Here is a 22,651-nt window from a genome sequence, read left to right as displayed (position 1 = left end):
TACTGCAACAGGATCTAGAAAGGTTGAGCAGATGGGTGGCAAATGAAGTTTAACATTCTAGCAGGGATAAGGAGGTGATTATTCCCTTGTATAAGGCAATGGTCAGGCCACACCTAGAGTACTGTATACAGGTCTGGAGGCCTCATTTCAAGAAGGATGTAGAGCTGCTGGAACGAGTACAGAGAAGGGCAACAAGATTAGTGAATGGAACAAAGGGGTGCTCTTACGAAGAAAGGCTTAAGTTTTGCAAATTACAGTGTCTGGAGACTAGGCACCAGGGAGGTGATCTGATAGAGGTGTAGAAAGCCTTGAATGGTTTTAGCATGTTCAATCCTGATGGGATTCTTCCTATTGGTCAGAATAATCACCTGAGAGGGCATAAATTCAAATTGAGGAAAGACAGATGTAGGTTAGACATGCGGAAATTTGCCTTTAGCCAGCGGGTAGTTGGTTTTTGGAACAGACTTCCATCCCTTGTTGTGGAAGTTAATAGCCTAAATAAATTTAAGGCTCAGCTGAACAGGTATTTCAAACCAACGGAGAGGTGAAGTGGAAGTGAGTTTTTTTTTTTTTTTTTGGCTGATGCTGCATAAGCTTGCTTTCTTGCATTGTATGCCTCTACTAATGCTAAAAGTACTTTCTTGTGGGCAGTTCACTAGACTAAAACAAATGGGAGCTGTCATCTAGAAATATCTAGATTTAAATTATTCGATAAACCCATTACTTCGATTAATATCAAAACATTATTCATATTAATTAATGTAATAAGTTTTGAATTATTTATTAATTAGCTATTAACAGTAGTTTTTTTTTTTTTTTAACATTTCATTAATTATTTCACAGTTGTATCAGTTATTACGATAAATTACGTTAAATGTTCTTTTGGAAATCAGTGGAATCGCACTCTAGCTTTGTTACAAAAGAAAGACTTCTTTTTATCCACGATGTCAGAGCCAACTACCCAAATAATTATAATTATAATCATAATAACGATAAAAACAATGTAAATCGAAATTTGTACGCTCCAATAACATGGCGCCCTCGTAGCCAGGAGTAGCACACGCTTCTTGATTAGACCTGGATTCGAGCCTGTGACCACCAAATGCGGAAAGGTCAGGGAATGACCACCGCATATCATCGGAGCAATATGGCCCTAGTTGCTAATGCAACTAAAAAAACCAAATAACAATAACAGCTCCATTAACACTAATCAAATCCAAATACTGTACAGTAACGGCCTCATTAGCATTGGGCATGCGCGTTAGTACTCGCTGGGTTTTGATGGCTTCGTTAATTCCGTTTTCATACAATGATGGCGCTGGGAGTAATTGAGCGGCGTGTCCACTCTGTATCTTATTACTCTGTGCTCACAGAGTACACAACTTACTATATTGTGATGCTTTTGTAGTGTTCTGCGTTTCGTATGATTTTTATGATACGTAATTATTCGACATGGCGTTCGATTTAAAGAAAGAAGAAGATGTTGAAGAATATCTAAAAAATCTTGGTATAGAATATCGATTTGAATGTTATTATGAGAAGAAACCCGATGGTAATGTTTCTACTGAGATTAAATACTTTCAGAAGTATTCTGGACAGTGCCTCATTTTTAAGCTTGGGGTTTTAATAATTTAGGGGGTCCGACTGTTTTTCTTGTGTGAAAATAAAAATCTATGGTTTACTGTACTTGCATTGGGAATCAATGCGCGAAGTTCAAATCCAGGTTTAGTATCGTGTCACTCATACATAGTGAGAAAACACACTTTTCCCGCTCTTGGCTGGATTGAATAAACCTCCCGGATTATTCAAGCGAAAGAAATACAGTTTTAATAAAGTTAGGTTAGTTACGCCACTAATTCGGGATGGATTCATGCATAAAACGGTTTTCGTAATCCATAGTATACAACAGCGATTCCCAACTTGTGGTTCGCGAATAGGGTTACCAGATCTAGAATTCAAAAACTAACATATTTTTAGTTTTAAAAACGAGACATTTTAAAATGTCTCGTTATATTTATAACTAAAAAAATTTAATACATATTTATGCCAATCATTTTCAGTAAGTTTGGATTACAATGTAAGTGGCAAAATGTTTTACAATCCATTTTAAAATTATAAGTATTCAACAAAATACTATTCACAGTATTTCCATTCTATTTCTAATGTTCCATTGATTAATGAAAATAGACTCTCTACGTTCCCATTGTGGGCAAAAATATAAAATGTATATTGAGCCATTTTTAACAGCTCGGGACATTTCTCAGAACTCTTGCATCGATTAAAATATTCAGCCCACTTTCTAATAATAAATTTTCCCAATTATCATCTTTCTTTTTCTCAGAAACGAATTCCATAAAATTCATAAATTGGTCAAATAATCTATTTGTTAATTTTGCAATGTGTTAGTCTACTTAATCTGTTGTATTGACCGAAGATGCAACGCACAGAATGTATTTAATGAAAATTCATTTTATGATGAGATAATTTTTTAAATTACAAAAAACTAGGTAGACATCGAGTAACCCTGTTCGCGAACTTATGTTCCGGAGGTTCACATTGAAAATTCTGTAATGGCGTCTGCTTAGATTTATATAGGCATATTTTTGTAAACTACAAAATAGTTTAATATTAATTTATGCAGTTCTGTTCAAAATTTGTATTTAGATTTGGTTTGAGTCTGGCGCCCTTACATAGCTAGCATGCGTGTCAGGATGTTAGTGTGTGAACGTGCCGATATGATATGCATCTGACTAATAATTTACAATCTGGTACCCATCCTGTTTATCGTTGCGAGTAGCAGTGATTAACATCCCACTTTGGTTAGTCTTAAGGTGTTTACCTCCCCCCTTGCCGCTGTTTTAAATCGGAAAACGAGGAATCACAACAGGCTAGGCATATGCAGTGACGTCACCAGCGTCACTGCATATGCCTAGCCTATTATTTTACTGTATTAAATTTTACCTGGTATTAAATTTTACCTAAAATTAAATATAAATTTAAGAACTGGCTACGAATGAAACCACAGTTCCTGTGGTTTCATTCGTAGCCGATATTGTGATAAGTTTTTCATACTAAATTTTTTTTCATTCTCTAAGACCATTGTTATGTGTAGGTACTTAATAATCTTATATTATTATGCAATATCGCTTATAAAAACGTAGTACTGAAAATTCAAAGTATTTTATTATTTTTTTGGCGGGCTCCAGGGTTCCCCCTATTCACCGCTGAAAGTAATCTATACATTGGGTGCAATTTATAATGATTAATTGTACATAAAAGTACAATGATTAGTTATACATAAAGAGTACAATGATTAATTATACATAAAAAGACTATTTACAATTGTGATACATAAAAAGACTATATACAATGGTGGTACATAAAGAGACTATATACAATGGTGGTACATAAATAAATACTGGGCTTCGGAGTCCAGCAGACTGATCAATACATCAGGTAAGAGTAATTCAAAGAAACAGTCTAGCATTTTACTGAACCTCAGGGGGCAAGAATTCTTTTCCTCTGTTTAAACAATTTCTCTGCATAGGTGGAGAAGGCAGTATAATATTCGGAACAATCTTGGCAGTTCGGAGCAGTCAAATACATTTGTGAGAAGTTGAAAGTCCAGTCTTAAATCATCGTACAGAGGACAATGAAACACGAGGTGCTCGACAGTTTCTTGAGCACCACAACTACAGAGAGGAGTGTTACTTAATCCTAGTGAGAACAATTTAAAATTAAGACTTCCATGACTGGTATATAAAAACGTAACATATAAACCAGGATTGAACCAATCCATTTTCTTGTCGTAATCAACAACCTCGGGAAAAAACTTAAAGGTCTCTCTACCCAAAGTAGAGGTAGACCAGGTATTTTGCCATGCTCTACAACATTCTTTTCTCATTCTTTTAATGTCTACCTTTTCTTGCAAGTCAGTATTATACGTTATACCATTTACAATCGCAGGAACATTTTTTCTTCTACAATATAAAAGATAATGTAACGTTACTTCATATTGGATTGGCAGTCGTTGACTGAGGACCTGGAGAGCAGCTGTAGAGACAGTTCGACAAGCTCTACTTACAGCGAGAAGAAAGAATCGTTGTGCTTGGTTAAGATATTTTTGAACAAGGGAGTTACCGATTCTGTATCCCCAGGCCCCAGCAGCATAACACACAATTGGTATAAATATACAAGAGTAGTATAATTTAATGGAAGATTTCTTTACATCAAAAGTACTCCTGGTAATCTTAATAATTTTATAGGTCATAGCTTTTATTTTCTGAAGTACATATTTTGCGTGGTAATTAAAATTAAGATGGTCGTCAAGATAAATTCCTAAGTATTTATGCTGCCGAGTACTCCTAATCATTACTCCATTCAACTTAATAACAGGTGGTCTATTCACATCAAGAGAGCTCTTTAGCAACATTTGTTTTGTTTTATTAGTCGATATTTGAAGTTTATGTGTTTGACACCAGATATCCAAGTCCTCTAGAACGTCATTTGCTCTGCACTCTAGCTCCCGGCGGGAATTACCAAAAATCAGAATAGCAAGGTCGTCTGCGTAAGCTATCTGAAGGATGTTGTCTTGATCAACCGCGAGCCACCCATCAAGGACCATGTTCCAGCACACAGGGCCAAGAACAGAGCCCTGAGGGCAGCCCCTAGAAACAGATCTGGAGACAGAGCAGAATCCTGAGGAAACTGTGATGCTGCGAGAATCAAAGTAATTCGAAAGGAGACGGTAAATAGGAGCAGAGACCCTAGCCTCTCTGGACCTCGCCAGGACACTTGGCCACCAAACAGTGTCAAATGCCCCTTGGAAATCAACAAAGAGACCGAGGACATATTTAGAATTGGAATTTTGAACAGAACTCAAGATCTGACAAATAGCATCAACAGAAGACCTTCCACGTGTAAAGCCAAATTGAAGTGGGGAACTTAGGTTTCTGTCTAAATAATAATTTAGAAGACGAGAAACAATTAATTTTTCCAAGACTTTGCCAAGGATGGGCAGCAGTGCAATGGGCCTGTAAGAGGACGGATCATTGGAGGGTTTGTCAAAGGACTTAAGCAGAAGTTTAAGTCTAGCCTGTTTCCAAGCCAGCGGGAATAATCCTGAAGACAGACAAGCATTCAAAAGATTTAATATAATTAATGGACAATTTTTCCAAAATCTTTTAAGTACAGAAACCTCAAGGAGATCCTGTCCAGGACATTTACCATTCCTTAAGGTTGAGATAGCTGATTCCAACTCCGTATCCATAAAAGGAGCTTCGGTTCGGGGCCCTGGGTAAGATAAATGATCTAATCTCATTATAGTTTGGATGGTGTTTTCACAGGAAGCAGTGTCCTCATGGAGCAAACCGTCCAAGATAGCATTTATGGACAAACTCCAGTCCAGGGTTTCGTTACCATTTACAATAATAGAAGAAAGAACATCGCCGGGATGAACCTTGTTAGTAACAAGTTTGTAGGGTAATCCCCACGGATCTTCATTTATGTTATGCTGAACAAACCTTGCCCAGGCAAGTTTCTTCTCTTGGAAAATGGTATTGAAATAACTCCTTCTATTGGATTTATACAACTCACCAAGTCTGTCAATCTCATCTCTCGGCCTGTTAGCTCTCTTTGCTCTCTGAAAATTACGATGAGCATTTTGTAAGTTTCTTCTGAGAATTGTGAGATTTTGGGTCCACCATGAAACACTATTCATTTTTCGTTTTTTCTTTTTTAGAGTGGACTCACAGACGGTGATTAGAATCTCTTGAACTCTAGAAACCTGCATATCAGCAGGAAGCGAACCAAGTTGGATGATTATTTCTTCTGAAGTAAGCTCTTGAACCTTTACATCAAAGATATTCCAATCAATGTGTTTTGTCTTAAACCGCGGGAAGTCAAAACAGCACCTAACAACCCTAGGATTGTTGTTTGGACTGATCATAAAAGTGATGACATTGTGGTCGCTCGAGCACCACGAAGTATGGCTAAGCCAGTTGGAAATGCTATAACCAAGAGTAGAGTGAAAGGGTAATGTCAATATAAGATTGACCCAGAGAAGAAACAAAAGTAGGTGGATGGCCTGGGGTATTCCACAGAGTGAGGTTATTGGACTGAATAAGCTCCTCCAAAAGCTCACCTTTAGAGTCTGTAGTAGGACTATTCCAAAGCTGGGAGTGAGCATTAGCATCCATCATAAAAATGATGGGAAAACCAGTTAAACGGATCAAAACGGAAAATATTTTATAATGAAAATTTAGAACTATTATGATTTCAGAGAATATAGGCTTAGTGGTTTGCGATAAAAATATGTTGAAAGAGGTTAGCCAGTAAAATAAAAGGTTGGGAACTGCTGGTATACAAGATTGTAGACACCGTTTTTCACTTGAATTATCCCTGAATTATTGGAGAAAACTAACCTAACCTTTTTTAAACTATGTTGACTAGTTTAAAATGAAAATTTTATAAACAAAAACTAATTTTTGTGCTTGAATAATCCAGTGCCGAGAGGGAAGGAAAGTGTGTTTTCTCAATCTATGTATAAGTTACATGATACATTAAACCTAGATTTGCAAGAATGACATTGTGATATACCCCGTAAATTGCAAGTATGCCAAATCCATAAATATTCTGGGGCCACTTCACGTGTTTGGGTTTAGTGACCACGTTATGTCTTGCTCCTGGGTTGATTTTGTTTTTTTTATGTGCAAAAACGACTAGGGTTATAATGTGCAAGTCACACTCTATAGTAAAATGTAATTTATGTTTAAATTACATTTTTATTTAAAAATTTACATTTTTCTCCATAAAATGTAATTTATGTTTCATCATATGTGCAGCCTGTAACTTAATGTTGTGAGGGTTTCGTACATTCCAGTATGCTGTAAGCTTGCTGTCTGGTTGAAAGTTAAATTGAAAAAGTAGTGGACATTTACAAGTTTTTTTTTTTTTTTTTTTTTTTTTTAGACAAATTTACATCAACTTTTTTTTTAATTAATCATGTTTAATTTGTAATCTTTAACTTTAGAGTGGTGGCATCAATCAGGGCCATGCATTGGATGCGTTGCACCAGGGGCCCCTGATCTATAGGGCCCAAATTGCGGGAGCCATTGAAGTCTCAACATAAATAAACAAGGCCCCTTAACCCCTTTTGCATCCAGGCCCCTAAGTACCTTAGCACAGCTCTGGGTATCATTAAACCCAGGGGCTCACATCTGGTGAGTATGGGCTTGGCACACCCAGGGTCCTGAGCTGAATATCATCATTTTTCCCTTTTTTGGTGATTCCCTTTTAGTTCTCTCTCAGGGTAATTCAGAATTTTTTTTTTTTTTTGGCTGGTGCTGCATAAGCCTCAGGCTTCCTTGCACCATGTGGCTATTAATAATAATAAGAAGAATATGTTTGGGTGCATCAGCTCCAACCTGTGACCAAACATGTTATTCTGAGGGACCATGCATTTTGCTCACCATTTGCCTCTCTCTCTAGAAATTTATTGCCAAAGAACTTTTCTATTTGCTTGTTTATTGGAAAACTTTTATAAGAGGTCTGTCATATTTTCACTTGCTTCAGTTCACCAAATATTCTTCCATTGAAGGAACTTTTTTTTTTATCCCAGTTTCTTTAGCCACCATTCAACAATTTAGAGGATATTATAGATAGAAGAAAGAATTAAAAAGCGTTTTTTTTTTTTTTTTCTTGCAGTTAACATTGTTAATTTTAATTTCCTTATATTAGTGATATTTTCACTACTACCCCAAACTGGTAATATAATTTTAGGGTATCATATCATGAAATTTGCATATACGCAAGTGTGTGTATGTTACAACAAAATTTAAGTACAAAAGTTTATGTGGATGCATATATGTATTCTCTTGTTATAGTGGGACTGAAGATATTGTTACAATCTGCCTTATGTCTTGATTCACTGTAGCAAGAGAATACAATATGCAGCCACATATCCCTTTGTACTTAATTATTGTTGTGACATTTACACTTGTTTGTGAATTTCATGATATGAAGCCCAAAATTTTTTTTTTTTTTACCTGTTTGGGGTAGTGGTAAAAATATCACTGCTATAAGTGCAGGAAATTAAAATTAATGTTAACAACAGTGAAAAAAAAATGTATTTTTTATTACTAAAAAATACAACGAATCCCTTGGGGAATCCAATATATAAGCACCAAATAATAAGCTTAAACTACCAGCATAGAGGAAGGCAAATTAAAAAAAATGTTGCAAGTATAAAAAAAAAAGCTATTTTTAATTCTTTTTGAACTACTGAAAGTGCATTGTAAATTCCCATCATACAGATGAGCAAATAAAATGAGTGACATGCATAACAGGCTAGAATCACAGTTTCTAGCTTGTTATTCAGTTAACTCCTGCTGGAGTGACAGGTCAAAGCTAAAGTGTTTTGAAAGTTATGCTATGACTCTAAAGTATTCAGAGTTTAATTTTGTTATAGTTGTTTTCTTTGAGAATTTTAAATCGGGTATGGGATGGAGCTTATTATGGCACAATGATATCATTAATTTTCCCATTTGATGGTGTGAAAAATGATGCTTTAAAAGTATAATCATTTTATATTATAATATCAAAATTCAAATATTTATTACTTTACTTGAGCCTCTGAGGCTCGAAAATCATCTGGCAAGCCTAAATACTTTGAAATAATTGACATGCACAAAACCATAAACTGCAAATACAGGCAAACTCAGTTATTACAAGATCCAAGAGACCAAAGAATATTACTCGTAATTACCTTTACTTGTATCCGTTATTGTAGCTATATGTTACTTTTGCCATTACTCACTACATTTATTATGCATATGCACACAGATATATACAATACTTCAGAACTCATTCCTGATGTTACATCAGGAGTGAGTTCTCTCAACGATCAGTTCTTGGACCACTGTTGTTTCTCATTTTCGTATATGACATTGATGAAAGGTCTCACATTTGGGGAATAGCAACCCTCCTTTGGGGGAATGGATATACTTTTTCGTGATAAAATTTTAATATTGCAAATAAAAAATAACATGAAAATATTTCCCATATCACAAATGACAAATTATCACAAAACATTCTAGAATATAAAAACAAATATTACATAAAAAAACGAACTGTTCTAGAAAAGGTACACAAAAATCACAGATTACCTGATAAAATATTATTACACAAATATTCAAGACAAATTTATTCTAAAAAATTGCCATATGCAATTTACTTCTTTATTAATATTTGTTTTTGATCTTTTCTCTGTAGCTGAGCTGTTATTACGGAGGAATGATTTGACATAACAATCCGGATCAAATTGAAGCAATGGTTTTCCATATAGATGTATGGTCATCATAATCTGCAACGTGTTTAATTGTCACAATATTATTCATTCATTTATTCACACATTATTATTCATTACACTGAAAGCTCGCTCAGCTTCAGCACTGCTAATCGCAATGGTTTCAAAGATATTTCTGGCTTTCTTAATTGAAAAGGGAATTTCACTCTATTTTTAAGATAAATTATCTTCGGCAAAATCTCTAAAATCATTAATTTTTATTTCATATTTTATCAGAAAACAAATTTCTTATTTGGTTTTCACCGTCTTGCCACCGAGACAAAAGTTCTTTCGTATTAGCATTAGTAGAGGCATATGATGCAAGAAAGCAAGCTTATTCAGCATCAGCCAAAAAAAAAAAAACACCACTCCCATTTCACCCCTCCGTTCGTTCGAAATACCTGTCCAGTTGAGCTTTAAATTTGTTTAGGCTATCAACTTCAACAACAAGTGATGGAAGTCGGTTCCACCAACCAACCACCTGCTAGCCAAAGGCAAATTTCCGCACATCTATCCGACATCCGTCCTTCCTCAATTTGAATTTATGCCCTCTGAGGTGATTATTCTGAGCAAGATGAAGAATCCCATTGGCATTGAGCATGCTCAAACCATTCAAAGCCTTATACACCTCTATCAGATCACCTCGCTGGTGCCTAGTCTCCAGACTCTGTAATTTGCAAAACTTAAGCCTTTCTTCGTAAGAGCAACCCTTTGTTCCATTCACTAATCTTGTTGCCCTTCTCTGTACCCGTTCCAGCAGCTCTACATCCTTCTTGAAATGAGGCCTCCAGACCTGTATACAGTACTCAAGATGTGGCCTAACCATTGCCTTATACAAGGGAATAATCACCTCCTTATCCCTGCTAGAAAAATTCCTGTATATCATTGACAAGACACCATGAGCTACTCTTGCAGCTCATCTGCACTGCTCAGAGAACTTCATATCTGCCTGCACAATTACCCCCAGGTCCTTTTCATTATCCACCACTGTCAGTGTAGTACCGCAGAGTTGATACGTTGCTCTGGGGTTACTGTTTCCCATATGTAGTACTTTACATTTGTCAATGTTAAACTTCATTTGCCACCTCTCAGCCCATCTGTTCAACCTTTCCAGATCCTGTTGCAGCAGCATAACGTCAGTAGTGTCCTTAACAACCCTGCCAACCTTTGTATCATCTGCAAACTTGGACATTAAACTTGATATCCCATCATCAATATCATTCATAAACACCGAAAACAACAACGGACCCAACACTGAACCCTGAGGAACTCCACTAATAACATTAGTCCACGTTGAGCAGTGTCCATTGATTACCACTCTCTGTCTTCTGCCACTCAATTATTCCACGATTTCTGGTAGCATATGTTTAAAATTTCTTTCAATGGTATCATTATTTTCTTTATTTAATTTAAAATCACTCTGTTGCATTAATAACTTACATTTAAGGATAAAACAATGCATTTAATAACTTGTCACAAGGTAATTTTACTGTTCTTACTTTTGATTTTGATTCCTTCAAATTCTTTCCACTTCAACATGCTACCAATTTTAGCTTCATAATTTCCTTCAAAATGTTTCAAGTTAGAAATAACATTGATAGTTCGAATAATTAATTTATCTGCTTTTACCATAGTGATCTGTAAAGCTTCTGAAAGAGCTCCTGCAAGAAGTTGATCATTAGTGCTAAATGGTTAAGAAATTCTAGATTTAAAATTCGATTTAATAATCCGGAATATTTAACTTCTGATTCAAAATGTTTGCGCAATGGAGGATAATTCCCTTGTGGAAACTCATCGTAGCCCGAACACACGACCGATCTCTATAGTTTCCACACCAACTTTAATTCGCAGTGGGGTTTTTTTTTGGAGATTGGTGATATCCCAGAGTACTAATCTGTGGGCGATATAATGCATAGTTTTTTTTTTTTTTTTTTAATTATTGCTCCTATGCCATTATATTTTAGAACATTTTCTACACAGTAAAAGCTAGGACGAAATTTCAAAATCTGCCAAAATTTCATCTTCGTAAAGTTTATATAATATCTTAGTTTCCTTAATCCCCCCCCCCACGTTGCTACTGTCACTAGTTCTTCAAATATTATGCAAAATATCGGAATTGCACGGATATTCAGCTACTGTGACCATGTAAACATAGACAGGAGAAATTTACTGGAAGGCTTGGATCACTCACTTCTCTGAAAAACATACACCTGTTTTTCGGAGTAATGGAGACCACAACACAGTTTGACCAGAGGCTATTATCCATGTCGGGAATCTTCTTAATCCTCCGACTGGCTATGGAAAGCATATTGGCTAGCACGACTTCTTGGTACGGGACTGCATAGGTTTTATGGACACCACTAACATTGTGAAACGGTACTGTTCACCCTTAATTCGCACTTTCTAATTACCTAAATTGCCTAAAGGCCAGAGGGAAGAACAATGTATACAAAGTTGTCTCTCCTAACCGTTCGTTACATGGAAATTTTTTTGTTCAACAGAAACTTCTGTATTTTAAATGTAAATACCAAGAGGAATTTTAAAAATTAAATAAAAATGAAGCAATTTTAAAATACATAACTGATCGATTGCCCATTAAAATACTGGGAATGGGGCTTTACTTGCCCCACCGTAGTTTCGGCACTGGATACTCAATAATTCCATCCAGGATTTCATTTGTAAAATAAATGATCGTCCCAACAATGGGCTCGCAAATTTCAAAGAAAAATAACAATGGACTCTCGCGAGCCCACTATAGCTCACCACTGGTAGTACAGTTGATGGAATTGCTGTCCTCCCCACACTGGGTGGAAAAGACCCGAGTTCGATTCCCATTGATGATGTAAGGAATTTTTATGTACCTTTTTCACAATATGGTTATTTAGTCAGTCTCAGGTGGGGGTTTGCATGCTGTTTTCTCATGGAAAATTGAGTTTTTTGTCCAGCAAATAGCAAATCCACCACAGAACACGCAATTTACAAACATATATGGAGCAACATTGCTTTATTCACTGATGCTCCTACTACTACAACTACAGCCTTAGATTTACTGTGTACATTGTACCTTATATTCAAATTCTGCATCCCTTATGTCTGTGTAATACCAGATCTCTGATATCACCACAAGGTCTGCATTTGATGACTTAATCAGTACTTCAAATTCATCCAATTTATTTACTATGTTTCTGGCATTAGTGCACATGCAAGTACATGTACACTAATGCAGAAACATGGTGCATGTATATGTATACACGCACCTGCCCTTACTCTTAGTTACCCTCACACAGTACAAGTATTTTCTTGTTTCATGATGACCAACAGTATGGCTTAAAATCACCAACACCTTGTTTTTCAGTCTGCTGCACGTGCCAGTAGAAGCAGTGCAAGAATCACTTTCACCTGATTGATAAAGCTCTCAACATATACTCCCTTCTCTCATGTCTGGGCAGAATTGCAGACACTGAACTTTAATCCTAATTTGAAACTTTTTCCAAACATTGCCCTATACTAAGTACAGGGCAATGTTTGGAAAGTACAGGGCATTAGCAAAGGCACATGATGCAAGAAAGCAAGCTTATATAGCATCAGGCAAAAAAAAAAAAAAAAACCCTTATTTCACCCATCCACTCGCTCCAAATGTTTTTCAAATTCTGCTTTGAATCTATTTAAGCTATCAACTTCTACGACAGATGGAAGTTTGTTCCAGCAATCAAACACCCGCTGACTAAAGGCAAACTTCCGTACATCTATCCTGCAACTGTCTTTCCTCAATTTGAATTTATGACCTCTAAAAGGATTATTCTGAGCAAGAGGAAGAATCCCATCAGCATTGAGCATGCTCAAACCATCAAAAGTCTTATACACCTCAATCAGATCACCTCGCAGGTGCCTAGTCTCCAGACACTGTAATTTGCAAAACTTAAGCCTTTCTTCTTAAGAGTACCCCTTTGTTCCATTCACTAATCTTGTTGCCCTTCTCTGTACTCATTCCAACAGCTCTACATCCTTTTTAAAATAAGGCCTCCAGACTTGTATACAGTACTCAAGGTGTGGCCTGACCATTGCCTTATACAAGAGGATAATCACCTCCTTATCCCTGCTAGAAAAATTCCTGTATATCATTGACAAGACACCATGAGCTACTCTTGCAGACCGTCTGCTTAGAAAACTTCATATCTGCCTGCACAATTACCCCAAAGTCCTTTTCATTCTGTACTACTGTCAGTGTGGTACCACAGAGTTGATACATTACTCTGGGATTACTGCTTCCGATATATAGTACCTTACATTTGTCATGGTAAACTTCATTTGCCACCTCTCAGCCCATCTGCAACTTTTCTAGATCCTGTTGCAGCAGTGTACTGTCATTAACAACCCTGCCAACCTTAATATCGGCTGCAAACTTGGACATTAAGCCTGATATACCATCGTCAGTATCATTTATAAATACAGAAAACAACAATGCACCCAACACTGAATCCTGAGGGACTCCACTAATAACATTAGTCCACAAAGAGCAGTGTCCATTGATTACCACTGTCCATCTTCTCCAACTCAACCATCCCTTTATCCATAGCAGCAATTTGCCTCCAATGCCACACTGCTCCAATTTGTGCAGAAGTCTTCCATGGGCAACAGCATTAAAGGCTTTGCTAAGATCCAAATATATGATATCAAAGTTATTCTTTGCATCCGGTTCCTTTGTGACTACATCATAGTATCCAATTAGATTAGTCAGACAAGACTAATCTAATTGGATACTAATTGGATATTAGTCAGACAAGACTAATCTATTGGATACTATATCCTGCAATGCTTCTTTAACCAGTGCCTCCATTAATTTCCCTGGAACAGAAGTTAAACTAACAGATCTGTAATTACCTGTCTCCCTTTGAACCTCCTTTGTGGATTGGGGTCACATTTGCACATCTCCAGTCCATGGGTACCTCCTCTGAGTCCAGGGAAGCTCTCATAATTATGGCTAAGGGTTTGCTTACTTCCTTTGCCGCCTCCTTTAATATAACTGGATAGATTCCATCCATCCCAGGCGCCTTTCTTGTGTTTATCTTCAACAATTTCTCCTCCACTTTACTCTCAGTTATTATAAGTTTATCTAGCTTACTGCCAGAATTGAATACACCTCTGGCATTCCCCTCCCTGAATAACTCCTGATGTGTGAATGTCGATGCAAAATATTCATTTAGTTTGTTAGCTACCTGAGCAGGATCATCAATGGTTGAACCATTGATATCAAGTGGACCAATCTGATTCATCCCCTTCCTTGTAGAGTTTACATAAGAAAAGAACTCTTTACTGTTTTTCTTTGCATCCTTTGCCAAAGGTGTCTCATAATTTGCCTTCGCCTGCTTAACCTCCTTTGTAACTTGGTTACAGACCAGCTTATAGCTATCATAGGCTTTTGTGTCACATGTTAATTTATATGTATCCCATGCATTTTTCTTCTCTCTCACATGTTTAATTAGTTCATCTGACATCCATTTAGGCCTAAATCTTGAATAATATTTCTTTGTTGGTATGAAAAGCCTAGTAGCTTCCAAGATTAATTCTTTGAATGCTTCCCATTTTGAAATTGCTGTTAGTAACATCATCAGTTAGTTCCACCGTATATAATTTAAATACTGTCTGAGATCACCGTAGTCACCTTTACGAAAGCAAAAACCCTTCCCTTTACCTTTGATGGGAGTTACCTCTTTGAGTAAATCCCACTTCAGCACACTGTGATCATCTACCACCTAGTGGTTCCTTTATCTGCAGATTCTTGATGCATGAAGAATCACTAGTGATAATCAGATCAAGAGTATTACTCCCTCTAGTTGCCTCCCAAACATGCTGCTGTAGAGATCTGAGGATTTACTTAACAAGTAAATCCTCAGATCTCTTACTCATAATATCATTGGTGGCAACTTGTACAACAATATTACCTTCCATGACCTTAAACAATGATATCTGCTCTACACTTTTGCCTTGGCAGACATACCCTGGTCCTGTTCCATCTAACATTTTTGCACAACATATTTCCTTTGTCTTACTTTTGTTATTGTTTGTTTTTACTTTTGTTGTTCTTTTAGTAGAATTGTAGTTCAATTTTCATCTCTGGAGAAGGAACACAGAGATAAATAAAATAAAATGCCATTTAGTATTAATTTTATTATTAATTGTCTTAAAGTTTATTTCAAAATTAAACAGCTTTTGAATGCAGAGAAGTGTCTTTATTATAATAGCCATTGTTCAGTGTGTTTTCCTTTTCAAAATTGCACAAGACTATCATCATAGTTTCACAATAACAAGCTCTTATCGTAATGAAAAGTTTCAGATAGTTTACTTGCTATTGAATATTACGAAATTGTTAGTACATTAAGTAATCCTCTTTATTACGGGTATTGAAAAGCTTCTGGTTAACACATACTTCATTCACACTCCACATGAAAATAAAATGAACATCTTAATATTAAATTACAAACATTTATATGCATATTCAAGAAAATTAATACTCAGACACCAGCCAAGTATTTAATAAAATGGAATAAAATGAGATGATACAGTAAACTGGACTATTACAATAAGCACTAAAAATATATACATAAAATCAGTATGATAAAACACTAATGCACTTTCTCAACACTGTTGAGAAAGGAGACAGCTGTCTCCGAAAGCTTCGGATTTCCGGTATTTTAACTTATTTTAACGTTAGTATTTTGTTTTTAACTGTTTCATCATACTGATTTTATGTATATATTTTTAGTGCTTATTGTAATAGTCCTGTTTACTGTATCATCTTATTTTATTCCATTTTATTAAATACTTGGCTGGTGTGTGAGTATTAATTTTTTTGAATATGGAATTTCCCAGCCTCATAGGCCTGTTTGAGGGTATTTATATGCATATAACTCAATTTTTAGAGTATTATATTTTAATTATTTTTTTATGTTTAGAACATTTATTTTTTATATTTAGTGTATTAAATGTATTTTATTCATATATTGTACAATATATGGTTAAAATACAACACTAAAAGTATACTAAATATATGTCCACAAAGAACTAAGCATGAAAAAAAAAAAATTCAGCAGAATGATGTAAACCTAGAGTGATGGAGTGCATAATAACAATTATTGCAAAATTTGTTTAGGATTCAAACAAATTTGTCAGCCAAATTTGTGATTCTGGGTGAAATTTCAATTCACTAGCATGATCACAAATGAAACCATCTGCAAAATGGCATCATACAGATTTTCTGAACACAAAGTTTGAAGGGCTTTTAGCCATTTTTTACCTTTAAATGGGTAAATCCATTATGAATATTATTCTTCATTGTTAAATTTCATGAGCAAATGAAATTTAGCTATAAAGAATTAAAGTTAAAGACCAAATAAAATAGGGATTGTCTTCCTGCGTGACAGTGCTTTCATTCACAAAGTTCGGGTAACCATGGAGAAACAATTTTGGTTAGAAATTGTTGTCGCATTGACGCCTTTTCCCAGTTGTTATCTCCTTTGGATTATTAGTTGTTTCCTGCACTGGAAAAATAAAAATAAAAAGGAAACAAATAATGACATTATTTATGCAATGGATGAGTAGTTAGAGACCAAGGCAATGGGTTCTATGTAAGGAGGTCTAGAAGAGATGAGGAAAGTGTAATCTTCAGGTGTGGTTGTTTTGAATAAAAGTTGATTAATTTTCAGATTACTTTGTTCTTTCTGTAGACCAGTAACTGCTTAAATACCCCTCATACATCAGACTTCTTATTATAGGCTGTTCTTTTAATAATGGACTCTTAATCAATATGTTTTATTATTATTAGCTACATGGTGCAAGGAAGCCTGAGGCTTATGCTGCACTAGCCAAAAAAAAAAAATGTGCTTTGAGTCTTCTCTGGCCACAATTTACTGGCCTTGTAATATTGAGTTTGTAACTGATTTATTTAGCATTAATTAATGAGAAAAGTGCCTTTTTATATATATATATATATATATATATATATATATATATATATATATATTCTGACATGTTTCTCATAGTATTTGCACTGTTTAGCAATTACAGTACTATTATTTATTTTTTTTTTTTTACTTTTTATTAGGCTGTCATCGGTTGGGAGACTTTATGGAAGCCATAAAAAAAGAATTCAAACAAGCCGCAAAAATATATAGAAATAATTGTGATGAAATGAATTATGGTAAAAGTTGTTTTAAATATGGAAGCTATAGTCTTCTTGGAAAAGGTATATTTTTAATCATAAAATATAGTTTTGATTTTATTATATCAAGCATGATCAATCTGTATGTCATTCATGAGTACAGGTGATGCCTGCTTATCGCTGGTAATTTGTTCTGGAAAATCAGAGCGCTAAGTGAATCCACGCTAAGCGAGTGCCGCATTCCCATAAGGTAACATGTCTATTTGTGAGTTGCGGTCAGTGCCATAGGATATTTCCTAATCAATAATAAATGGTAGCGAAAAGATGCACAAATGTCAGTCAAAATATTTAATATTCAAATATTTGTACATATAAAATATTCTGCATTACATACGTATATAATTATGTGGTAACTACTTACGTATCAAAATTAAACTTAAAATTCCAATTAAAATCATTAATTTAATTGATTTAATTTAATCATGAAAAATGTGTCGATTTTGGGTTGTACTTTGGCAAACTAAAAGGAGTTTTAATTTTAAATCCCCCACAGCGTTACCACCAAACAATGAAGTCAACCAATCCTTTGCCGCTTTTAAACCTTGCATGTTTTTTTTTCTTCTTTCAATATGAAACTTTTTAGGCATTCATTTCCAAAAAAAGACCTGCTTAATCTATGTTAAAAACTTGTTGAGAAGTATAACACACAATACCCCTCTTCAATAATTTTAACAAGTTATTTTTTAAAGTTTCAGCTCCCTGGATTTTAATCTATTCAACCAGCCCTTACTAGTTTTAAATGGTTCCACATTTTTTTTTTTTAAGATGAGTTTTCTTCAGATCATCATATAGGCTAATCTCTCTCTCTCTCTCTCTCTCTCTCTCTTTTTTTTTTTTTTTTTTAATAATATTTAATTCTGAATTCTGCATTGGATATTATCTTCAATAAAATTAGTCAAAGTCACCATTTCAATCCTAATAGCTGGCCTAGCCCTAGTTGCTTGCAGTGGAACTGCTGTCTTTCCCACTGCTAAAATTAATTCTTTATTTTTTATAATTCTTCTTACAGTTAAACTTTTCAATAATTCAGTCCTAAATTATGGCACACATCCACTTGTTGTTGACTGGAATCGATTCACTTCAAAACATCTAATTTAATTTTCAAATTCAGTCTTTTTCTTACGCTTGTAGTCTTCATATGCATCCAGACCTTGTTGCTTTTTCATTCTTATCCGCCATTATTAACTTTTCAAAAATGTAAATGTATTGGTTGCATTAAATATGATACAATGTTCGAGTAAACTGTCCATTATGTACGATGTCTAATACTGTACTGAGTGATGACTAGACTTCGGATAAATGCATATAACGCAAATATTTCAAGCAATATACTTGATCATTTTTTTTTTTTAATGTTGATCTTGGAACTACGTAACAAGTCACTGTGCTGCAATTAAATTAGCACGTGAGAAAATTTCACTGAGTGTGGGAAACGTTTTAATGCTGTTTTGCTATTCATTTTCAAGCTATCTACTCCATCAAATGAAACAATTTCGTTAAATATGCCAAAAATGCAGTCTGTAAAAGAGTTATAGTGATTTGTGACAGCGATATAGTCAGATACGGGTTATATATAAGAACAGCGTTATAGCGAATCAGTGTAAAGTGAACCGCATTATAACGAGGGCCTGCTGTATATGCTCATTCAGTAATGGTAGGCCAATTGCAGTTGAGATCTGAATGAACTTCAAATTCAGTTGTATTCCTATCCTACATTTAAAAAAAAAAAAAAAAATCTAGTAGCTAGGGATGAGTTTATCAAAGTGTGGGGTATGATATATAGCAGCTTTTATAACTGGTTTGGAAGAAAGTTTGTCAGGGAAGAATTATCTAGAGAGTTATGTGGGTAGTATTTAAGATGGAAAGTTGAGTGATTAAATCTGTCTGTGTATAGAGCCCAGATGATGAAGGCTGTAAAAACTATGAAATAGAAGAGTTCTGTAATACGGCATTTCCCAAACTTTTTTAGTCACTGAACACTTTTCATCTCACAATATATTTACGGAATACTTATGAAACACAAGTTTAGCAGGAGCCAAAGAACTGTTTGCTAATATTTTATTACATACAACGCACTGTCATCATACTTTCATTTTGGTCTTTTATTATTTGGTTCCTGTTTTTTTCACTTTGGATTTTTGGGGAACAAAAGGCTGCGATTGTTCATTCTCACTTTGAAGTATGACAATATTGTGTTCGTTTTCATTGACCACAGTTGCACTACTAGAAGTACTTGCTTCATTTATTTTAATATTTTGAAATACTGATAATTATCAAAAAAAAAATTATACAGGGAAGTGAGTTCAGTTATGATATCAGTTCACTTTCCCCTCTCCTTCAACCCGTGTATTCCAGGCTAAATTTCATACAAATGGGATATTAGATCACTACATTGCTACTTTTTTGTAGACGTCATTACTCTATGCATACTTCTCTATGCAAAGCCTGCCAAAATAAAGCGCTCCCCAGCCCATTTGATTATTAGTCTATGCCACTATATTAATACCCGAAAAAAAATGTTAAAAATTATAATGATACAAAAGTAGTGTATTGCTACAAATATGCAAAATTTATTTATTTTATTTTATTTATTTAATTATTAATTACGATTTTTCATGGAACACTGTTCGCATCTCGCGGAATTACAGTCTAGGAAATGCTGCTGTAATATCTTAAAAGAACAGTAGAAACTAATGATGAAGAACAAATAGTATTGTTTAGAGATTTAAATATGAGGGTCACTCAGAAAAGTTATCTACCTTTGTAATAAAGAAATGAAACATATCCTAGTTTTCCATTAAGGTTATTATATAAAAACCACTCTTATATGTGAAAATTAATACTATGGTTTATTAGGCTGTTTGCCTACATTACTATACATTAATATGACGTTTTGGGTATCTTACCTAATGGAGTTAATCCCTCTCCTATAAATTAACTGCTGGCAGGCCTCTTGCCTGTATGCACACCCGGTTTCTGGGAGCATTGGCAAGAGGAGTATGTCAGCAGGTAAGAATTTAATCTCTTTGTAATCATCTTAGATTTCTTGTTTTCTATTGTAATGGTGACTTAAAATTAATACTTTACAACTACAGCAGGCCCCCGTTATAACGTGGTTCGCTTTACGCTGATTCGCTATAACGCTGTTCTTATATTATAACCGGTATCTGACTATAACGCTGTCACAGATCACTATAACGCTCTTTTACAGATTACATTTTTCACATATTTAACGAAATCGTTTCATTTGATGGAGTCGATAGCTTGAAAATGAATAGCAAAACAGCATTAAGTTTCCCACGCCGACTTGAGCAATTTTCCCACGCTCAGTGAAATTTTCTTTCACGCTAATTTAAGTACAGTCACTTGTAACGTAGTTCCGAGATCAACATTTTAAAAAATGATCAAATATATTGCTTGTAATATTTGCGTTATATGCATTTATCCGAAGTCTAGTTAGTCATCACTCAGTACAGTATTAGACATTGTGCGTAACGGACAGTTTACTTGAACATTGTATCATAATTAATTCAACCAACGCAGTTATATTTTCGAAGAGCTAATAATGACCAACAGGAATGAAAATGCAACAACGTCTGGGCGCAGTACGAAGACTATAAATGTAAGAAAAAGACTGAATTTGAAAATTAAATTAGACGTTTTGAAGCGAATCGATTCCGGTCAACGACAAGCGGATGTGTGCCATAATTTAGGACTCGCAAGTTTAACCGTAAGAACAATTATGAAAAAATAAAGAATTAATTTTAGCAGCGGGAAAGATAGCTGTTCCACTGCAAGCAACTAGGACTAGACCGGCTATTAGGATTGAAATGGAAAGACTAATTTTTTTGAAGATAATATTCCAATGCAGAATTCAGTTAAGTTAAATATTAAAAAAAGAGAGAGAGAAAGAGATTAGCCAATACGATGATCTGAAGAAAACTCGCCTAAAAAAAAAAAAATGTGGAACCATTTAAAACTGGTAGAATAGATTTAAAATCCCGGGAGAAGCCGCTAGTGCAGATTAACGAGCCGAAACTTTCAAAAAAGAACTTGTTAAAATTATTGAAGAGGGGTATTATGTGTTAACTTCTCAACAAGTTTTTAACATAGATGAAGCAGGACTTTTGTGGAAACGAATGCCTAAAAGAAGTTTCATATTGAAAGAACAAAAAACATGCCAAGTTTCAAAGCGGCGAAGGATCGATTGACTTTATTGTTGGGTGGTAACGCTGCGGGCCATTTAAAATTAATACCCCTTTTAGTTTATTTGGAAGAGGGCCAAAGTTCAATTCAAAATCCACACATTTTTCATGATTAAATTCATCCATTAAATTAAATCAATTAAATTCATTATTTTAATTGGAATTTTGTTTACTTTTGAGACGCAAGTAGTTACCACATAATTATACGTATGTAATGCAGAATATTTTATATGTGTAAATATTTGAATATTAAATATTTTGACCGACATTTGTGCATCTTTTCATTACCGTTTATTATTGATTAGGAAATATCCTATGGCACCGACCGCAGCTCACAAATACATATGTTACCTTATGGGAAAGTGGCGCTCGCTTAGCGCGGATTCACTTAGCGCTCTGTTTTTCCGGAACGAATGATCAGCGTTAAGCGGGGGTCACCTGTATAATTTGTAAATTGTAATTATAATATTGGTAATTGTAATAGTAATATTGTAATTGTAAATTGGTAACTGTAATTGTATTATTAGTAATTGTAATATCCTAAAATATTCAAATTTGTAACTCTTTCTATTTTTCTGTTTCCCCAACAGCTTTGTCTGATGATGGGTATCGGTAAGATACCCAAAACGTCATATTAATGTATAGTAATGTAGGCGAACAGCCTAATAAAGTATAGTATTAATTTTCATGTGGTATAAGAGTGGTTTTAATATAATAATAACAACCTTAACGGAAAAAAACCACATAGCATCCTTCCCTCACTATATAGCCTAGTTTTTTTTTCCTCTTAGTATATAACTTTGGGAGTTAAATACATGCCATCCATTTTGAAAACAAAGAAATAACAGAAAAAAAAAAAGTATTTTTATGGTTTCTGAAAAGCCA

The 22,651-nt window shown here is 34.8% G+C and overlaps 1 protein-coding gene across 2 annotated transcripts in view; it reads left to right on the top strand.

Annotated features, from left to right (window-relative positions):
* Positions 1-1,312: 1,312 nt before the first annotated feature.
* Coa7 (Cytochrome c oxidase assembly factor 7) overlaps positions 1,313-22,651 on the top strand; it is a 42,531-nt gene continuing 21,192 nt past the window's right edge. Inside the window, exons 1-2 of one of the 2 annotated variants that reach the window (XM_090384776.1) lie at positions 1,313-1,507; positions 17,445-17,585. In XM_090384776.1, coding sequence (XP_090240902.1) covers positions 1,453-1,507; positions 17,445-17,585 — 196 coding nt within the window. In that variant the 5' untranslated portion in view covers positions 1,313-1,452. Of the gene's footprint in view, positions 1,553-17,444; positions 17,586-22,651 lie in introns of both variants that reach the window. The other variant, XM_090384775.1, reaches the window with a different exon arrangement.

Source organism: Mastigoproctus giganteus, chromosome 11 (genome assembly GCF_048544385.1).
Source record: "Mastigoproctus giganteus isolate SK-2022 chromosome 11, ASM4854438v1, whole genome shotgun sequence".
NCBI classification, from domain to species: domain Eukaryota; kingdom Metazoa; phylum Arthropoda; class Arachnida; order Uropygi; family Thelyphonidae; genus Mastigoproctus; species Mastigoproctus giganteus.
Note: the sequence above shows the minus strand (reverse complement) of the source record. Positions and strands in the feature narration are given on the sequence as shown.